This window comes from Bombina bombina, chromosome 5, assembly GCF_027579735.1.
Source record: "Bombina bombina isolate aBomBom1 chromosome 5, aBomBom1.pri, whole genome shotgun sequence".
Lineage (NCBI taxonomy): Eukaryota > Metazoa > Chordata > Amphibia > Anura > Bombinatoridae > Bombina > Bombina bombina.
Window position 1 is genome coordinate 80520540 of NC_069503.1, and position 22509 is coordinate 80543048.

The 22509-nt window shown below is 38.9% G+C and overlaps 1 protein-coding gene across 2 annotated transcripts in view; it reads right to left on the bottom strand.

The window, feature by feature from the left end:
* Positions 1 to 18343, bottom strand: part of LOC128659921 (oocyte zinc finger protein XlCOF6-like) — a 192557-nt gene extending 174214 nt beyond the window's left edge. The window contains exon 1 of one of the 2 annotated variants that reach the window (XM_053713510.1): positions 18227 to 18337. Coding sequence is in view for 1 of the 2 variants with exons in the window: in XM_053713508.1 (XP_053569483.1) it covers positions 18227 to 18245 (19 nt within the window). In the remaining variant the exon portion in view is untranslated. Of the gene's footprint in view, positions 1 to 18226 lie in introns of both variants that reach the window. The other variant, XM_053713508.1, reaches the window with a different exon arrangement.
* Between the last annotated feature and the right edge of the window lie 4166 nt (positions 18344 to 22509).

Genomic DNA, 22509 nt, shown 5'->3' on the forward strand with positions numbered 1-22509 from the left:
AGTTGAAACAAGATATCTAAAATAACATTTCAGGTTACAAAAATTGTATATCATTAGTAAAACAACAAAGTCTGAGAGTAGGTCAGCCAGCTGTAACAGATTTAAGTGCAAAAGGTACATTATATAGGAATAGCATTGTATACTCATTAGTGAAAACTCCTGTAAGAGCCCGAAAAATAACATGCAAATAGCAGATGATATACCTGTATTACTACCCATCTTTTTGTACAGCAAACAGCTGGCAATAACGACATACCTTCCTTGCAATAGGACAAGCAATATACATATAAAATAATATTGTATTAATAGTAATAACATTGCCCAAACACAGGGCACAATCTAAAATTATTTGAAAGTTTTTTTTAAAAACATACAACTTATAAATTCGCCAAAACAATGTGTATGGTGTGATATAACTATACTAAAATACCCTACCTAATAGAGCTCAGTGCTCCCATAGTACAAAAATACACTATTACAAGGACAACACCAGAAAGATCTAATCTTATATAAAATCAATTCAATTAATTAATTAATTAATTAAAAGCGGCCATGTCTAGATTTTCATTTATGGATTTAAGGTTTTTAGCTTCCAAATCCAATAGGTTTCTCTCTGCCGTAAATGAGTGAGCCTATTTCTACCCCACTTAGGTATAATTTGTTCAATAGGGGCAATTTAAAAAATATCAGATTCACCTACATGGTGTGTGGTCTTATGATGTGGTACACTATGGTTAATTAAAGGTTTCTTAAGATTTCTCAGATGTTCACCCCATCTCTTTTTCAGGGGTCTAGAGGTTCTTCCTATGTATTGTACCCCACATTTACATTGTAGCATATACACTACAAATGCAGAATCACATGTAAAATGGGATGAAATATTACATTTTTCATTTGTGGAGAATGATGAAAACTCTGTTTTATTACCTAAAGTGTACATACAAAGGCCACAATTTGCTTTATTGCACCTAAAAAAACCTTTTAATTTCTAAAAAACTGTTTGGTCTATTTGTTCTCTTATTGCACCGTTTTTTCATAACGACTTTGCTGGGGACCAGCTTGTTTTTAAGTGTCGGTGCCCTTCTGAAGGTACAAATGGGGGACTCATCTAAAACCTTTTTAAGAATCTGATCTTCCTTTAAAATCAACCAATACTCCTGTAGAATTGTTTTAATTAGATGATGATTATTATTAAATCTAGTTATAAAACGTGGACTATTTTTAGTTTTTGACTTAAAACTAGTCCTCTCTGTATTCTTTTCATCTACCTTAATAAAAAATTCTGATATTTCTTTAGTTTTTGCTTTTTGAAAGCCATCTTCAATCAATTTAGAGGGATAATTTCTTTCTGAAAACCTTTTTTTCAAAATATCTGACTGTTCCTCAAAGACACGAATGTCTGTACAGTTTCTGCGAATCCTGCAGAACTGATTAAAGGAAATATTATCTTTCCGTGATTTATAATGGTTGCTTTAATAATTTAGATAGCTATTTGTATCCACTGTTTTGAAAAAGGTTTTTGTTTGTATAGAACCTACCTCATTCCAGTATAAAATTAAGTCTAAAAACTCAATTTGATCTTTAGCTATTTTAGAGGTCAAGTTTAGACCCATCTCATTTTTATTAAGTGATTCAACAAACTCTATAGCGGACAGTTCAGTTCCCTTCCAGATGAACAACAGGTCATCTATAAAGCGGCCATAGAAGACCAGGTCTGCCCCCAGAGTGGAATCATAGATGTACTTTTCTTCAAAGATTCCCATAAATAAATTAGCAAAACTGGGAGCAAACCTGGTCCCCATGGCCGTCCCCTTTGTTTGCAGGAAGAACTGTTCTTGGAACACAAAATAGTTGTGTGTCAACACAAAATTTATAGCTCTCAACAAGAACAGTCTTTGTTCCTCTGGTAAATATAAATCTCTTTTTAAAAAAAATCATCTATCGCTTGAACCCCCAAATCATGAGCTATATTTGAATAAAGAGCTGACACATCACACGTTAGCCATAATAGATTTTTTTTGTCCATGTTTTTAAATTTGATAGTTTACAAATGAGATCAGGTGTGTCCTTAATATATGATGGTAAACATTTAACTTCCTTCTTCAAAAAATGATCAATGTATTCTGACAGATTACATGTTAAATTCCCGATGCCCGAAATAATCGGGCGTCCAGGAGGATTTATAGTACATTTGTGTATTTTTGGGAGGTGGTAATAGTATGCAAGACTGGGGTTACTTGGGATCAGATATTCTCTTTTTTTGTAAGAATTCCTTTAAAGTATTCCTCATCAATCAATTTGATAAGACTACTAAGATATTGTTTAGTAGGATTAAAAGTAAGTCTCTTATAATAATTAGTATCAAACAAGATTCGATTTGCCTCCCCAGTCTTGCAATACTATTCCACCTCCCTTGTCCGCTTGCCTAATCACCAGAGAGTCATTTTTGGCTAGTCTTGATAGAGCGTTTAGTTCAAATCTATTTAAATTAATAGTTTTATTGTTGCTCTTTAAAGAACCAAACTCCTCTAGTACAAGATTTTGAAAAAGTTGAATGTTATGATTGGTAATTGGAGGGTTAAAATTTGATTTAGCCATTAGATTAGAATGTATGTAGTCATCAAATAGAGCATCACAAAGGCTCTCTGGTTCAAAATAAATAATATCATTTACTGGTCTTTCTACCATATTATCCGTTACTATTGAGATTTGTTGATCTAATTTTAATTTTTTGTCACAGAAGTATCTCTGTAGAGATAACTTTCTTATAAATCTGTTCAAATCTACAAAAACCTCAAATAGATTGTGATCATTTGATGGACAAAAAGATAAGCCTCTGTTAAGTACACAGATTTCTTTATTTGTAAGAGAATGACTGGAAAGATTAAAAAACATAATTTATGCTTACCTGATAAATTGATTTCTCTTGTGGTGTATCCAGTCCACGGATCATCCATTACTTGTGGGATATTCTCCTTCCCCAACAGGAAGTTGCAAGAGGATCACCCACAGCAGAGCTGTCTATATAGCTCCTCCCCTAACTGCCACCTCCAGTCATTCGACCGAAGACAAGCAAGAGAAAGGAGAAACTATAGGGTGCAGTGGTGACTGTAGTTTAGAGTTAAAAAATACCTGCCTTAAAATGACAGGGCGGGCCGTGGACTGGATACACCACAAGAGAAATAAATTTATCAGGTAAGCATAAATTATGTTTTCTCTTGTAAGGTGTATCCAGTCCACGGATCATTCATTACTTGTGGGATACCAATACCAAAGCTAAAGTACACGGATGAAGGGAGGGACAAGGCAGGTACTTAAACGGAAGGAACCACTGCCTGTAAAACCTTTCTCCCAAAAATAGCCTCCGAAGAAGCAAAAGTATCAAATTTATAGAATTTTGAAAAAGTATGTAGCGAAGACCAAGTCGCCGCCTTGCAAATCTGTTCAACAGAAGCCTCATTTTTAAAGGCCCATGTGGAAGCCACAGCTCTAGTAAAATGAGTTGTAATCCTTTCAGGAGGCTGCTGGCCAGCAGTCTCATAAGCTAAGCGTATTATACTTCTTAGCCAAAGCGAAAGAGAAGTTGCCGAAACCTTTTGGCCTTTCCTCTGTGTCCAGAGAAGACAACAAACAAAGCAGATGTTTGACGAAAATCTTTAGTAGCTTGTAAATAATACTTTAAAGCACGAACCACATCAAGATTGTGTAATAGACGTTCCTTCTTTGAAGAAGGATTAGGACACAATGACGGAACAACAATCTCCTGATTGATATTCTTATTAGATACCACCTTAGGTAAAAACCCAGGTTTGGTACGCAAAACTACCTTATGTGCATGGAAGATCAGATAAGGGGAATCACATTGTAAGGCAGATAACTCGGAAACTCTACGAGCCGAGGAAATAGCTACCAAAAATAGAACTTTCCAAGATAAAAGTTTGATATCTATGGAATGAAGAGGTTCAAACGGAACCCCCTGAAGAACTTTAAGAACCAAATTTAAACTCCATGGTGGAGCAACAGGTTTAAACACAGGCTTGATTCTAACTAAAGCCTGACAAAATGCCTGAACGTCTGGAACATCCGCCAGACGCTTGTGCAAAAGAATAGACAGAGCTGAAATCTGCCCCTTTAAGGAACTAGCTGATAATCCTTTTTCAATCCTTCCTGGAGAAAAGATAATATCCTGGGAATCCTGACTTTACTCCATGAATAGTAGCAAAAAAGATTTGTTCCAGCCACCAATAGTTAAAAAACCTTTATTTCTTCATATGGGGTCTTTAGACAAACATACAACGTTTCAGACCTGCTATAGGTCCTTAGTCATGTATACTGAACATACACTGATTCATCATTTAAATACTTTACACCTGGTCAATTGTTCACCTGTTGTCATGTGACTACTCATTATTGTATCACTGCCATCTTGTGGCCATCTACCATGTATATTCCTATTGTAAAAAAGCATTCTGAATAGTCACATTGAAAAGGTTTAAGTATCAAACAATGTTAATAGATAAAATCATATGTACAAAATTAAAATAGAAGAAATATTACACACAATATGCAGATATGCCGATACTGTTTACTTGTTATTTAAATGTTAATTTGGACTCTTTCATTTTAGAGTTGATTTCAAAAAATTGCTGCTGGAGATTATGCGGATTACTGTCAATTTGAACACTGTAGGCCTATTTTGAAAATAATTTTTCTCTTTAGTATTTTTATATGTAAAGATAATTTTTAAACATTTCCCTCCAATTTTACTCAGCCCATTAAAAGGGGTTATTAGAAAATTGGAGTATTTGCAGGATAAGGCAGATCCTGGGTTCCGTGCCCCACAAGCCACATATCTGTTGGTGCTGTTTTCCACACTTTGCTTTGAGGATTTACTCCATGAATAACCCTTGGATTCACACCAATAAAGATATTTACGCCATATCTTATGATAGATTTTTTTCTGGTGACAGGCTTTCGTGCCTGAATTAAGGTATCAATGACTGACTTGGAGAAGCCACGCTTTGATAAAATCAAGCGTTCAATCTCCAGGCAGTCAGTCTCAGAGAAATTAGATTTGGATGGTTGAAAGGACCCTGAAGTAGAAGGTCCTGTCTCAGAGGCAGAGTCCATGGTGGAAAGGATGACATGTCCACTAGGTCTGCATACCAAGTCCTGCGTGGCCACGCAGGCGCTATCAAGATCACTGATGCTCTCTCCTGCTTGATTTTGGCAATCAGACGAGGGAGCAGAGGAAACGGTGGAAACACATAAGCCAGGTTGAAGGACCAAGGCGCTGCTAGAGCATCTATCAGCGTTGCCTTGGGGTCCCTGGACCTGGATCCGTAACAAGGAAGTTTGGCGTTCTGGCGAGACGCCATGAGATCCAGTTCTGGTTCGCCCCAACGTTGAACCAATTGTGCAAATACCTCCGGATGGTGTCTGTTGACTTAGAAAATCCGCCTCCCAGTTCTCTACACCTGGGATATGGATAGCTGATAGGTGGCAAGAGTGAATCTCTGCCCAACGAATTATCTTTGAGACTTCCAACATCGCTAGGGAACTCCTTGTTCCCCCTTGATGGTTTATGTAAGCCACAGTCGTGATGTCCGACTGAAATCTTATGAACCTCATTGTCGCTAGCTGAGGCCAAGCCTGAAGAGCATTGAATATAGACGTTTTTTAACAGTCACAACAAACTGCCACAGCTCTGCTGTGGCCCTACCTTGCCATACAAACGACTTTGGAAAGCCTAAAAGCCCTTTAGAGAGGTCCTATAGCATTCAGGGGACTCCTTGAGGGAAGCTGGATGTCTCAGTCTGCAAAAGTTACTGCGCAATAAAGCGCTAAATTAGGCCCCTCCCACTCATGTCTACACAGTGGGAGGCCTAAGAAAACTGTTTCTAGGCAAATTTAAGGCAGCCATGTGGAAAAAAACTAGGCCCCAATAAAGTTTTATCACCAAAACATATATAAAAACGTTTAAGCACTCTCAGCAAACGTTTTATATGACAGGAATTGAAAAATAATAAGAGTATTACCTCTGACAGTAAGCATGATACCAGTCGCTATTTAATCACTGTAATCAGGCTTACCTTAAATAAATCTGGTATCAGCAGCATTTTCTAGCATTTACATTACTCTAGAAAAAAATTAAACTGCACATGCCTCATAGCAGGATAACCTGCACGCCATTCCCCAGCTGAAGTTACCTCTCTCTTCAGTTATGTGTGAGAACAGCAATGGATCTTAGTTACAACCTGCTAAGATCATTAGAGACCACAGGCAGATTCTTCTTCTATTTTCTGCCTGGGACCAAAATAGTACAACTCCGGTACCATTTAAAAATAACAAACTTTTGAATTGAAGAAAAAACAACTACATTTCACCACATCTCTCTTACTGCTTCCATGCTTGTCGAGAGTTGCAAGAGAATGACTGGAGGTGGCAGTTAAGGGAGGAGCTATATAGACAGCTCTGCTGTGGGTGATCCTCTTGCAACTTCCTGTTGGGAAGGAGAATATCCCACAAGTAATGGATGATCTGTGGACTGGATACACCTTACAAGAGAAATACCACCCTTCATTCTCTTAAATTTCTCTTTTTTGGTAGATTTTGCTCTCCCTCTGCTGCCACGTTGGCGTATCTTATCTTATCTGGCATACTCCGTTTCCAATTGTTTCAATCGGATCGGTGTATGTCTCGGATGCTGTCTGAAGTGGTTTTGTTTTCTGTTTAAATGAAAAACCTGTGATTGGTTGTCTTGATACTGTGGCCTAAAGCTAGAGGTATTTTGACCCTGTACGTTCTTCATATACATTTTAGATTTCAGTTAGAAGTAAGTTTTGTGTATTAACTAATATTGAGTAATAAATGATGTTGTTAATATTTCATATGGATTCCAATCATGCTTATTTATGTATAGGTTCTATTTTCATTAAATATAGGTTTACCTTATACAAAACATAAGTTCAAATATGACTGTCAGGGACATTCAGATAATACTGCCATTTTATTATTCTGACAATGACACCGCAATGTAAATAGGAAGTGATGTACAGATGCCTGATAAATCAGAGCATAAATATGACAATCACTGTCACTAACCTAATTTGTAAAAAACCTATATACACAGTACACAGCGGAGTACATAAATTCGCTTGTAAAACTAAGTAAGCAAAGTTTAAAAATACATTTGCAGCATTAAGGAAGTTCTGGTTGTGGACACGGTTTGTTGGTTTAATCCCGTAACATAACAACATTGATACTAAGAATTAGAAAGTAAGGTAATGAGAATAATAAGGCCGGTATTATGATACGGAAGTATAACACATGAAGGAACTATCACTTCCGGTTACTTAAACAAACGGATCATAGCACAATGCTAGCAATTTACACATATGAGGGTTAATTTTTGACGCCAAAATAATGGCGATTTGATTATATACCCAGTAGTTTAAATGAAGCTTCCATAACATACCATATCATAGTCTTGATAAAGGCCTCATACAGGGCCGAAACGCATTGACATTTATGGTAAGCTTCATTCTGATCATTATTACTTGTCTTTAGCAATATTGCACCATGTTGTATTTTCTTTATTCACAGGTATAAAGTTTAAGTAAGAAGAAGAAGAGACAAGAGCGCACTCGCTAAGAGTAAAAGTTTTTACTTAAATGATTAAAAGCGCAAAAAATGAAAATACACGTTCAAGATAAAAAACAATTAGTGCAATTAGTGAATATATCACCGTAAAAGAACTCCTCCTCGACAGAGATGAAATAGGTGCTGCCGGAAACACTGGGATCTTGCAGTATAAGGTGAATTAGTCCTTTAGCCTGTAAGCTGTAGCGGAGCTTGTTAGTGTATGATCCGTTTGTGTTGCAGCCGGTCAGCTGTTTCAAAGCTTGTGCGGGGGGAGAACAATTATGCCTCAACGCGCTTCCTCTAGTCTCCACCAGACTTTTTCAAGAGGTAGTATCCCAGTGTTTCCGGCAGCACCTATTTCATCTCTGTCGAGGAGGAGTTCATTTACGGTGATATATTCACTAATTGCACTAATTGTTTTTTATCTTGTACGTGTATTTTCATTTCTTGCGCTTTTAATCATTTAAGTAAAAACGTTTACTCTTAGAGAGTGCGCTCTTGTCTCTTCTTCGTCTTTCATAGGTCATAAAGCAAAGGTGTCACCAGAGACCCTTTTGACATATAGAGCAGCACCCCTGGATTGATGTTACAATTCATTGACAGTGAAGCATAATAATTTATGCTTACCTGATAAATTAATTTCTCTTGCGATGTATCGAGTCCACAGATTCATCCATTACTTGTGGGATATTCTCCTTCCCAACAGGAAGTGGCAAAGAGAGCACCCACAGCAGAGCTGCCTATATAGCTCCCCCCTTAACTCCACCCCCCAGTCATTCGACCGTAGGCTAGGAAGAAAAAGGAGAAACCATAGGGTGCAGTGGTGACTGAAAGTTTCAAAAATAAAAATACAAATGCCTGTCTTAGAAAAAACAGGGCGGGCCGTGGACTCAATACATCACAAGAGAAATGAATTTATCAGTTAAGCATAAATTATGTTTTCTCTTGTAAGATGTATCGAGTCAACGGATTCATCCATTACTTGTGGGATACCAATACCAAAGCTTTAGGACACGGATGAAGGGAGGAACAAGACAGGGACCTTTAAACAGAAGGCACCACTGCTTGAAGAACCTTTCTCCCAAAAATAGCCTCCGAAGAAGCAAAAGTATCAAATTTGGAAAATTTGGAAAAAGTATGAAGCGAAGACCAAGTCGCCGCCTTACAAATCTGTTCAACAGACGAGTCATTTTTAAAAACCCATGTGGAAGCCACAGCTCTAGTAAAATGAGCAGTAATTCTTTCAGGAGGCTACTGTCCAGCAGTCTCATAAGCCAAACGGATGATGCTTCTCAGCCAAAAAGAAAGAGAGGTAGCCGTAGCCCTTTGACCTTTCCGTTTACCAGAATAAACAACAAACAATGAAGATGTCTGACGGAAATCTTTGGTTGCTTGTAAGTAGAATTTTAAAGCACGAACCACATCAAGATTGTGCAATAAACGTTCCTTTTTTGATGAAGGATTAGGACACAAAGAAGGAACAACAATCTCTTGATTGATATTCTTAATAGAAACAAAACTTTCCAAGATAAAAGCTCAATATGTATGGAATGCATGGATTCAAAAGGAACCCCTTGAAGAACCTTAAGAACTAAATTTAAGCTCCAAGGCGGAGCAACCGATTTAAATACAGGCTTAATTCTGACCAAAGCCTGACTAAATGCTCGAACGTCTGGGACATCTGCCAGATGTTTGTGTAGTAAATTAGACAAAGCAGAGATTTGTCCCTTTAGAAAACTAGCTGATAATCCCTTCTCCAAACCCTCTTGGAGAAAAGACAAAACTCTAGGAATCCTAACCTTACTCCAAGAGTAACCTTTGGATTCACACCAATAAAGATATTTGCTCCAAATCTTATGATAGATCTTCCTGGAGACAGGCTTTCTAGCCTGAATCAGGGTATCAATGACTGACTCAGATAAACCACGCTTTGCTAAAATCAAGCGCTCAATTTCTAAGCAGTCAGACTCAGAAATTAGATTTGGATGTGAGAACAGACCCCGGATTAGAAGGTCCCGCCTCATTGGCAGAGTCCACGGTGGAACCGAGGACATGTCCACTAGGTCTGCATACCAAGTCCTACGTGGCCACGCAGGAGCTATCAGGATCACCAAAGCTCTCTCCTGCTTGATTCTGGCAACCAGACGTGGGAGGAGAGGAAACGGTGGGAATACATAAGCCAGATTGAAAAACTAAGGCACTGCTAGAACATCTATCAGCACCGCCTTGGGATCCCAAGACCTGGACCAGTAACAAGGAAGTTTGGCATTCTGACGGGACGCCATCAGATCCAAATCCGGCGTGCCCCATAGCTGAATTAGCTGGGCAAACACCTCCGGATGAAGTTCCCACTCCCCCGGATGAAAAGTCAGACGACTCAGGAAATCCGCCTCCCAGTTCTCTACTCCTGGTATGTGGATCGCTGATAGATGGCAAGAGTGATCCTCTGCCCATCGAATTATTTTGGTAACTTCCATCATCGCTAGAGAACTCCTTGTTCCTCCCTGATGATTGATATAAGCTACAGTCGTGATGTTGTCCGACTGAAACCTGATGAATTTGGCCGCAGCAAGCTGAGGCCACGCCTGAAGCGTATTGAAAATCGCTCTCAGTTCCAGAATGTTTATCGGAAGAATCGATTCCTCCCGAGACCATAAACCCTGAGCTTTCAGGGAGTTCCAGACTGCACCCCAGCCTAACAGGCTGGCATCTGACGTTACTATGAGCCACTCTGGCCTCTGGAAACACATTCCTTGAGACAGGTGGTCCTGAGACAACCACCAGAGAAGAGAATCTCTGGTCTCCTGGTCCAAATGCAGTTGAGGAGAAAAATCTGCATAATCCCCATTCCACTGTTTGAGCATGCTTAGTTGCAGTGGTCTGAGATGTAGGCGGGCAAAAGGAACTATGTCCATTGCCGCTACCATGAGACCGATTACCTCCATACACTGAGCCACTGATGGCCGAGGAATGGAATGAAGAGCTCAGCAAGTGGTTAAGATCTTCGATTTTCTGACCTCCATCAGAAAAATTTTCATTTCCACCGAGTCTATCAGAGTCCCTAGAAGAAAACTTTTGTTTGAGGGAAGAGAGAACTCTTCCTTATGTTCACCTTCCACCCATGAGATCTCAGAAAAGCCAACACAGTGTCCGTATGAGATTTGGCCAGCTGGAAAGTTGACGCCTGAATTAAGATGTCGTCCAGATAAGGCGCCACTGCTATGCCCCGTGGACGAAGAACCGCCAGAAGGGACCCTAGCCCATTGGTGAAATTTCTGGAAGCCGTGGCCAACCCGAAGGGAAGGGCCACAAACTAGTAATGCCTGTTTAGAAAGGCAAATCTGAGAAATTAATGATGATCTCTGTGAATAGGGATGTGTATATAAGCATCCTTTAAATCCACGGTAGTCATATATTGACCTTCCTGGATCAGAGGAAGAATAGTCCGAATGGTCTCCATCTTGAAAGATGGAACTTTGAGGAACTTGTTTAGAATCTTGAGATCCAAGATTGGTCTGAAAATTCCCTCTTTTTTGGGAACCGCAAACAGGTTTGAGTAAAATCCTAGCCCCTGCTCCTCTCTTGGGACTGGGTGGATCACCCTATGGTATATAGGTCTTCTACACACCGTAAGAACGCCTCTCTCTTTGTCTGGTTTGCAGACAATCGAGAAATGTGAAATCTCCCCCTTGGAAGGGAGTCCTTGAATTCCAGAAAATATCCCTGGGACACAATTTTTAAAGCCCAGGGATCGCAAACATCTCTTGCCCAAGCCTGAGCAAAGAGAGAGAGTCTGCCCCCTACTAGATCCGGTCCTGGATCGGGGGCAACCCCTTCATGCTGTCTTGGTGACAGCAGCGGACTTCTTGGGCTGTTTACCCTTGTTCCAAGTCTGGTTAGGTCTCCAGACTGACTTGGATTTTGCAAAATTTCCCTCCTGCTTTGAAGTAGAGGCAGAAGAAACGGGACCACTTTTAAAGTTCCGAAAGGAACGAAAATTATTTTGCTTAGCCCTTGTCTTAATTGATCTATCCTGAGGAAGGGCATGACCCTTCCATCCAGTGACGTCTAAAATAATCTCTTTCAGTTCAGGCCCGAAAAGGGTCTTTCCTTTAAAAGAGATGTTCAAAAGCTTAGATTTAGATGACACATCAGCAGACCAGGACTTAAGCCGTAACGCCCTGCGTGCTAAAATGGCAAGACCTGAACTTTTTGCCACTAATTTAGCCAGTTGAAATGCGGCATCTGTAATAAAAGAATTAGCCAACTTAAGAGCCTTAATTCTATCCAAAATCTCTTCTAAAGGAGTCTCCATCTGAAGAGCCTCTTCTAGAGCCTCAAACCAGAAAGCAGCTGCAGTAGTTACAGGAACGATGCAAGCAATAGGTTGAAGAGAAAAAACCTTGATGAACAAATATTTTCTTCAGAAGACCCTCTAATTTTTAATCCATAGGATCTTTGAAAGCACAACTGTCCTCAATAGGTATAGTTGTACGCTTAGACAGAGTAGAAATAGCTCCCTCCACCTTAGGAACAGTCTGCCATGAGTCCCGCAAGGTGTCAGATATAGGAAACATTTTCTTAAAAACAGGAGGGGGAGAGAACGGAATACCTGGTTTATCCCACTCCTTAGCAATAATATTTACAATCCTCTTAGGGACTGGAAAAACATCAGTGTAAACAGGAACCTCTAAATACTTATCCATTTTACACAATTTCTCTGGAACCACTATAGGGTCACAATCATCCAGAGTTGCTAATACCTCTTAAAGCAATAAACGGAGGTGTTCAAGTTTAAATTTAAAGGCCGTCATATCAGAATCTGTCTGAGGAAGCGTCTTTCCTGAATCAGAAATCTCTCCCTCAGATAACAAATCCCTCACCCCTTCAGAGCATTGTGAGGTCATATCAGATACGGCTACTAAAGCGTGAGATAGCTCAGTATTTTTCCTTAAACCAGAACTATCCCGCTTTCCTTGTAAACCAGGCAGTTTGGATAAAACCTCTGTGAAGGTTGTATTCATAACTGTGGCCATGTCATGCAAAGTAAATGAACCTGACGGACTAGAGGTACCTGGCGTCACTTGTGCGGGCGTTACTGGTTGTGACACTTGTGGAGAGCTAGAAGGCAAACCCTCATTTGCATCTGACTGAAAATCATTTAAAGCTCTATTTTTAAATGCTAACATATGATCCTTATAAATTATAGACATATCAGTACATTTGGGACACATTCTAAGAGGGGGTTCAACAATGACTTCCAACATATTGAACAAGGATTTTCCTTGGTGTCAGACATGTTAAACAGGCGAGCAATGCAACAAGCAAGCTTGGAAAACACTTTAATCAAAGTAAAAAACACTTAGAAATAAAACGGTACTGTGCCTTTAAGAGAAAAAAAGCTGCACAAGTTCGGCAAAACAGTGTAAAAAAGCAGTAAACTTAATGAAATTTTTACAGTAGCATCCTACAGCCTTAGTAACTTTGCACAACTAGGCAAATAACCAATTAACCCCTTAATGGCAAAACCGGATTGAAAAAACATCAAAACCAGTAAAAAAGACTTTCAGCACCTTGCCACAGCTCTGCTGTGGCTCCTACCTGCCCTTCAGAACGATTTGTGGGGAAAAAACCTCCTTTACAACCCTCAAACACAGCAGGAAACCCTTGGAGAAGCAGTTGGATGACTCAGAGAAAGAGAAAACTGCACAACTGAGGCCGAAAATAGGCCCCTCCCACCTCACTCGTTTTTTGAGGCCTAGTAAAAGCTGAGTGTTTTCTAAATAATTATGTGGGTTAAAAAACCCAAACACAAGCCACAATGACCCCTCAGTCCCTTACAAAAAACGTTTAAAAACGCTTTCCTTTTGAAAAATAAAAACGTTTTTATCTTTTAAAAATGGTGTCACCAGTAACAAACAAACAAGCCCTTCAAGTAAGCTGAAACTTCTATGACTTTAATCAAAGTAAATCAAATGAAATACAGCTTACCCTTCCCTTATGGGAATATTACCAGCCTTTTCTAGAATTAACACAGTCTGTCTAGAAAAATATAGCCTGAACATACCTCATATGCAGCTTAGCATGCAAACTGTTCCCCCAACCGAAGTTTTTCCTGTACTCTTCAGCCCTTGTGAGAACAGCAGTGGATCTTAGTTACAAAGTGCTAAGATCATAATCCTCCTTGCAGAAATCTTCATCCCTTTTCTACCAGAGAGTAAATAGTACGCACCGGTACCATTTAAAATAACTTTTGCTTGAGAAAATAAACAACTAACATTTTTGTCCCCACACTCATTACCATTTCCAAGCAGTTAGAGTAAGCAAAGAGAATGACTGGGGGGTGGAGTTAAGGGGGGAGCTATATAGGCAGCTCTGCTGTGGGTGCTCTCTTTGCCACTTCCTGTTGGGAAGAAGAATATCCCACAAGTAATGGATGAATCCGTGGACTCGATACATCTTACAAGAGAAAAGGAACCGTTTTACCTTCAGGGATCCGTGAATTACCTAATTACGGTCACACCAACCACATTTCTCACTAACTGCGATTATGGCATACATTTGGAATACCTGCACTGAAGGTCAGACTAATCCTTCTTACAGGAGTACATATTTCTGCTGAGGATTACTGAGTTTTTTATTCACTGCAGCCTAGTCCTTTTTCTTGGTATATTACAGATTACAGACTCTTTGGCTGCTTTTCACTCGATATCCATTCTTAGCACCTTATTCTTATTGATATTGACTCCATTGTTATTGCCTATTTCGTATTTAAGTGCATTTTAAGTATTCTTTATTAATAGGCATTGTCTAATATCACTAGTACCTATCGGAAGAGTCCTTCATCTAATAGGACTATTTTGTACATATGGGAAGCGCTTAGGTTTGTGTAGTTTTTTATGTATAAAGTTTAAGTACACTAAGGGAAGATTTTGGACAACTCTGGATTTCCCCAACGTTTTCTTACACTACAATCCTCTTCAGAGGATTCACAAATAGGAGTGAACACTTCATTTCAGTGCACCACCTAACTTAAGGACACAATTGGAGAATAAGAACACTTTTTTAATAATTTTTGACAATTTTATATCAATTATCACTTTTTTCTTTTAAAATTGTTTTATTTTTAATTTTTATTTATTTCAATTTGTTTTTCATTTTTAGTTTTTCAAATTTTTAACTTTTTTTTCACCATTTTTCTATATTTTTCATTTTTTTCACACATTTTTCTTTTTTTTCTATAAGGAACCCTCCCTCAAGGATACAAACATTGTTTCTTCAGTCCCTTTATTTGATAAAAGAGACACTTCAGTTTATACCCAACCTTAGATGCATCCGTAGGACATTATTCTAATATCTGGACTTGACATTTCAATCTGCTATCCTCAGATATAACACTAATATTGTTATTCTCCATATAGGTTAACGTATCAGGTTTACTAACCATTTTTTTGAAAGGTACCAAACCTAACTCTATATTTTAACTATTTATTTCTATTTACCCTTTTTATTTCCCCATTTTTTTATGGTTGTTACATGGATCCATGATATTGTATTTGTATTTATTAAATTCCCAATGCTTTTAAAGTGATCACTTTTTCCTTTGCCTTGTTATATTTAGGCACTCTTTCCCCTAGATTTAGAGTTCTGCGTTAGCCGTCAAAAGCAGCGTTAAGGGGTCCTATTGCTGCTTTTGGCCGCCCACTGGTATTTAGATTCAGCCAGGTAAAGATGTACTCACTTTCAAGCCGTGACTTTTCCATACCGCAGATCCCCTTACGCTAATTGCGTATCCTATCTTTTCAATGGGATCTTCCTAACGCCAGTATTTAGAGTCTTGGCTGAAGTGAGCATTACACCTCTACCGACAAGACTCCTACCGCCCATGGAAAGGCTGTAGTTAAGAGCTTTATGGGCTAATGCCGGTTTATAAAGCTCTTAACTACAGTGCTCTAAAGTACACTAACACCCATAAACTACCTATGTACCCCTAAACCGAGGTCCCCCCACATCGCTGCCACTATAATAAATATTTTTAACCCCTAATCTGCCGACCGCACATCGCCGCCACCTACATTATCCCTATGAACCCCTAATCTGCTGCCCCTAACATCGCCGACACCTACATAATATTTATTAACTCCTAATCTGCCCCCTCAACGTCGCCGCTACCTAACTACACTTATTAACCCATAATCTGCCGACCGGACCACGCCGTCACTATAATAAATGTATTAACCCCTAAACCGCCGTACTCCTGTCTCACAAACACTAGAATAAATAGTATTAACCCCTAATCTGCCCTCCCTAACATCGCCGCCACCTAACTTAAAGTATTAACCCCTAATCTGCCGACCGGACCTCGCCGCTACTATAATAAATTTATTAACCCCTAAAGCTAAGTCTAACCCTAACCCTAACACCCCCCTAATTTAAATATAATTTAACGAAATAAATTAACTCTTATTAACTAAATTATTCCTATTTAAAACTAAATACTTACCTGTAAAACAAACCCTAATATAGCTACAATATAACGAATAATTATATTGTAGCTATTTTAGGATTTATATTTATTTTACAGGCAACTTTGTATTTATTTTAACTAGGTACAATAGCTATTAAGTAGTTATTTACTATTTAATAGCTACCGAGTTAAAATAATTACAAAATTACCTGTAAAATAAATCCTAACCTAAATTACAATTAAACCTAACACTACACTATCAATAAATTAATTTAAAAAATTACATACAATTAAATAAACTAAACTACAAAAAAAACAAACACTAAATTACAAAAAATAAAAAAAAGATTACAAGAATATTAGGCTAATTACACCTACTCTAAGCCCCCTAATAAAATAAAAAAGCTCCCCAAAATAATAAAGGTCCCTACCCTATTCTAAATGTTCCAATCAGCCAATAGAATGCAAGCTCAATCAGATTGGCTGATTGGATCAGCCAATCGGATTGAACTTGAAACTGATTGGCTGATTCAATCAGCCAATCAGATTTTTCCTACCTTAATTCCGATTGGCTGATAGAATCATATCAGCCAATTGGAATTCGAGGGACGCCATCTTGGATGACGTCATTTAAAGGAACCTTCATTCGGCGAGTAGGCGTCGGTTGAAGAGAATGGATCCGCGTCGGCTGGAAAGAAGATGGCTCCGCTCCGGATGGATGAAGATAGAAGATGCCGCTTGGATGAAGATGTCTGCCGGTCCGGATGTCCTCTTCTGCCCGGATAGGATGAAAACTTCTGCCGGTCTGGATGTCCTCTTCTGCCCCATCGGATGAAGACTTCGGACCGGCTGGGTGAAGACGACTCAAGGTAGGGAGATCTTCAGGGGGGTAGTGTTAGGATTATTTAAGGGGGGTTTGGGTTAGAGTAGGGGTATGTGGGTGGTGGGTTTTAATGTTGGGGGGGTTGTATTTTTTTTTACAGGCAAAAGAGCCGATTACTTTGGGGCATGCCCCGCAAAAAGCCCTTTTAAAGGGACAGTCTACACCAGAATTTTTATTGTTTTAAAAGATAGATAATCCCTTTATTACCCATTTCCCAGTTTTGCATAACTAACACATTTATAATAATATACTTTTAACCTCTGTGATTATCTTGTATCTAAGCTTCTGCAAACTGCCCCTTTTTTCAGTTCTTTTGACAGACTTGCAGTCTAGCCAATCAGTGCCTGCTCCCAGATAACTTCTCGTGCATGAGCACAGTGTTATCTATATGAAATACGTGAACTAACACCCTCTAGTGGTGAAAAACTGTTAAAATGCAATCTGAAAGAGGTGGGCTTCAAGGTCTAAGAAATTAGCATATGAACCTCCTAGGTTAAGCTTTCAACTAAGAATACCAAGAGAACAAAGCAAAATTGGTGATAAAAGTAAATTTGAAAATTGTTTAAAATTACATGCTCTATCTGAATCATGAAAGTTTATTTTGGCCTAGACTGTCCCTTTAAGGGCTGGTAAAAGAGCTGATTACTTTTTAATTTAGAATAGGGTAGGGACCTTTATTATTTTGGGGGGCTTTTTTATTTTATTAGGGGGCTTAGAGTAGGTGTAATTAGGTGTAATTAGCCTAATATTCTTGTAATCTCTTTTTATTTTTTGTAATTTAGTGTTTTTTTTGTAATTTAGTTTAGTTTATTTAATTGTATTCTTGTAGTAACACCAGCTGCTGCTGGTATTGAGGTTGAAGTGGCGGTAAATTCGGATCAACGCACCCTTTTTGGAGCCTAACGCAGCCCTTCAGACAACTCTAAATACCAGCGTTGTCTTAAGGGTGCGTTGGGAAAAAAGTTGCGTTAGCTACGCGTGTCTTTACCGACAAAACTCTAAATCTAGCCGTTTGTGTTTTAGTTTTTTTGAAAATAATGTAATCTTTCGAAAGTCCACTTAATGGCTAGAAAAACGGTATATAACATGCGTGGGTACAGTAAATGAGTAAGAGGAAAATTACACAAACACTGCAAAAATGTAAAAATAGCCCTGGTCCCAAATGGTCAGAAAATAGAAAAGTGCTGTGGTCCTTAAGGGGTTAAAGTCAGCATAATATCTATTTTACTCACCTAACACATATGAGTTCATGCTGATAACAGGCTCCAATGTCTGTGCTCAGGAAGAAGGTTCCCTTATTCACTCCAGTTACATCAATACCTGATATTTCTCAGTGCACTGGCCGTGTCTGTAAAAAGTATATTAAAGGACCAGTCAACACATTAGATTTGCATAATCAACAAATGCAATATAACAAGACAATGCAATAGCACTTAGTCTGAACTTCAAATGAGTAGTAGATTTTTTTATAACAAATTTCAAAGTTATGTATATTTCCACTCCCCTTGTACCATGTGATAGCAATCAGCCAATCACAAATGCATATACGTATAGTCTGAATTCTTGCACATGCTCAGTGGGATCTAGTGACTCAAAAATTATAAATATAAAAGACTGTGCACATTTTTTTAATGGAAGTAAATTGGAAAGTTGTTTAAAATTACATGCTGTATCTGAATCATGAAAATTTAATTTAACCTGAGTGTCCCTTTAAATGGTTTAAAGAGATAATAAATAATGGTTCTGATTAACTGTATGTATGGTATAATTAAAGGGACAGTCAAGTCCCAAAAAAAGTTTCATGATTCAAATAGGGCATGCATTTTTAAACAACTTTCCAATTTACTTTTAGCACCAATTTTGCTTTGTTCTCTTGGTATTTTTAGTTGAAAGCTAAACCTAGGAGGTTCAAATGCTAATTCTTAGACCTTGAAGGCCACCTCTAATCTGAAAGCATTTTGACAGTTTTCACCACTAGAGGGCATTAGTTCATGTATTTCACATAGATAACATTGAGCTCACGCACATGAATCTACAGAGGAGTGAGCACTGATTGGCTAAGATGCAAGTCTGTCAAATGAACTGAAATAAGGGGGCAGCCTGCAGAGGCTTAGATAAAAGGTAATAACAGAGGTAAAACGTATTATTATAACTGTGTTGTTTGTGCAAAACTGAGGAATGGGTAATAAAGAGATTATCTATCTTTTTAAACAGCAAAAAATTCTGGTGTTTACTTTCCCTTTAAAGGCACACATAACAGTTCATGTGATACAGATCAGCTGATTAGGTTATTACATATGTGATGTTGATTCAGCATAAGTATTTAGCACAGTTAGCTCTGTGGGTGTTATATTTGCACCTTAAATATGAATCTTTCCAGATCTATGTAACATAATGGTAGAAAATCTATTTAAGTGGGGCCATATCACAACTTTACAAATATATTATAATCTTTGTTTTCTATCATTTATATGAAACAATATTTTCTACTGAAAGAAATGTTAAATATCAGTTGTTTAAATATAAGTTAAATTGGATACTGCAGTATTGGTATTGTACTTCCTACTAATTCTCACTGTCAGACATTTTGTCATGTGCTCCACCCCCAGTCCTTTAACTTCTCTTGGTCAATACGGAGTTGTCGTAAATCACATTGCAATGGGGTGTGGGAGAGATAGGCACTAAAATTTTCATTTCAAATGTTATCTTGGATAGAGTTAATAAAATAAAGAATTTGTGTTTACATAGAGTGATAATATAATGAGATGTTCTTTTGGCAGATTCAGTCCATTTAAAAGGACCATAAAATAAAGAATTACAAAACCACAGTTGCACAATAAAAATACAGTGCAATAAAACTTACTATGAATTTAAAAGAGCAATAGATTGTTTTCTGATAAATGTAGTTCTGTACCTGTACCATGTGACAGCTATCAGCCAATAACAGACTCATATTTTATATATAATGTGATCTCCTGCATATGCTAAGTAGGAGCCGGAGCCTCAGGTCATTTAAAAGGCTGTGTACAATTTAATAATGAAAATAAATTACAAACAGCAAACAGTTATTTCACATAAAAATAAAGCTAAAGGTGAAATTTCCCATACACTTTATACTATTTTATACACCGGTAAAACAAGTCATTAGAAACACTTTAAAGGGACAGCAAAGTCTAAAACAAAATTTATGCTTACCTGATAAATGTATTTCTTTCTTGACACGATGAGTCAGCGGATCATCTAATTACTAATGGGATATATCATTCCTGCCCAGCAGGAGGTGGCAAAGAGCACCACAGCAAAGCTGTTAAATATCACCTCCCTTCCCTCCCACCCCAGTCATTTGACCGAAGTAAAGGAGAGAAAGGAAGTAACAAGGTGCAGAGGTGTCTGAAGTTTATAACATACTAATACCCTGTCTAAAAAACAGGGCGGGCCATGGACTCATCGTGTCAATAAATAAATATATCAGGTAAGCATTATCACGGATCATCTAATTACTAATGGGATTCAATACCCAAGCTAGAGTACACAGATGATAAGGGAGGGACAAGACATGGATCCTAAACGGAAGGCACCACTGCTTGAAGAACCTTTTTCCTAAAAGCGGCCTCAGCTGAGGCAAAAGTATCAAATTTATAGAATTTTGAAAAAGTGTGAAGAGAGGACCAAGTTGCAGTCTTGCAAATCTGTGCCAAAGAAGCTTCATTTTTGAATGCCCATGAGGAAAAAAACAGCCCTTGTGGAATGAGCCGTAACTCTCTCTGGAGGTTGCTGTCCAGCAGTTTCGTAAGCAAAGTGTATGATACTCTTCAGCCACAAAGAGAGAGAAGTAGCCGTAGCTTTCTGTCCCCTACGTTTTCCAGAGAAAACCACAAATAAGGCAGAAGACTGACGAAAATCCTTAGTCACCTGTAAATAGAATTTTAATGCACGAACCACGTCCAGATTGTGCAGAAGTCATTCATTCTTAGTAGAAGGATTAGGACACAAGGAAGGAACAACAATCTCCTGATTAATGTTCCGATCGGAAACTACCTTAGGTAGAAAACCCAATTTAGTATGCAAAACTACCTTATCCTAATGAAAAATAAGGTAAGGAGACTCACACTGTAATGCCGAGAGCTCTGACACTCTGCGAGCAGAGGAAATAGTAACAAGAAACAAAACTTTCCAAGATAACAACTTAATATCTAAGGAATGCATAGGCTCAAACTAAGCCCCTTGAAGAACCTTAAGGACTAAATTAAGACTCCAAGGAGGAGTAACTGGCTTGAACACAGGCCTAATCAAGACTAGGGCCTGACAAAACAATTGCACGTCTGGTACATCCGCCAGATGCTTGTGTAACAAAATCAACAAAGGAACAAAGGAACTTGTCGATAAGCCCTTCTCCAAACCTTCTTGGAGAAAGAACAGAATTCTAGGGATCCTAATTCTACTCCTAGAGTAGCCCTTGGATTCACACCAATGTAGATATTTACATCATATCTTGTGGTAAATCTTTCTAGTCACAGGTTTACAAGCCTGAATCATGGTCTCAATGACCAATTCTGAAAATCCACGCCTGGACAAAATTAAGCGTTCAATCTCCAAGCAGTCAGCTTCAGAGAAACTAGATTTGGATGAAGGAAAGCCCTTGAAGTAGAAGGTCCTTCCTGAATGGAAATCTCCAAGGTAGAAGAGATGACGTGTCCACCAGGTCTGCATACCAAGTCCTGCAAAGCCACGCCGGTGCAATGAGGATCACAGACGCCCTCTCCTGCTTGATTCGGGCAATGACCTGAGGTAGCAGAGTGAACTGAGGAAATAGGTATGCAAGACTGAAATTCCAAGGAACCGCCAGGGCATCTATCAGTACAGCCTGAGGGTCTCTTGACCTCGATTCGTATCTCGGAAGCTTGGCATTCTGCCAAGATGCCATGAGATCCAATTTCGGTTGACCTCATTTGAGAATCAGGCTGGAAAACACTTATGGATGGAGTTACCACTCCCCCGGGTGAAAGGTCTGTCTGCTCAGTAAGTCCGCCTCCCAGTTTTCTACTCCTGGGATGTGGATTGCTGACAGACAACAATTGTGGGTCTCCACACACTGAATTATCTTGGCTACCTCTGTCATGGCCAAAGAACTCCGTGTTCCTCCCTGATGGTTGATGTAAGCCACTGAAGTTATGTTGTCTGACTGGAAACTGATGAACTGGGCCGAGGCTAACTGAGGCCAGGCGAGCATTGAAGATTGCTCTCAGCTCCAGAATATTTATGGGAAGAACATACTCTGACTGAGTCCAGGTTCCCTGAGCCTTTAGAGAGCCCCAGACTGCTCCCCATCCCACAAGGCTGGCGTCTGTTACAATCACCCAGGAGGGTCTGCAAAATCAGGTTCCCTGGGATAGATAATCCTGAGGCAACCACCAAAGAAGATAATCCCTTGTCTCGTTCTCCAGCTGTATACATGGAGAGAGATCCGTATAATCTCCGTTCCACTGACTGAGCATGTTTAACTGCAGAGGTCTGA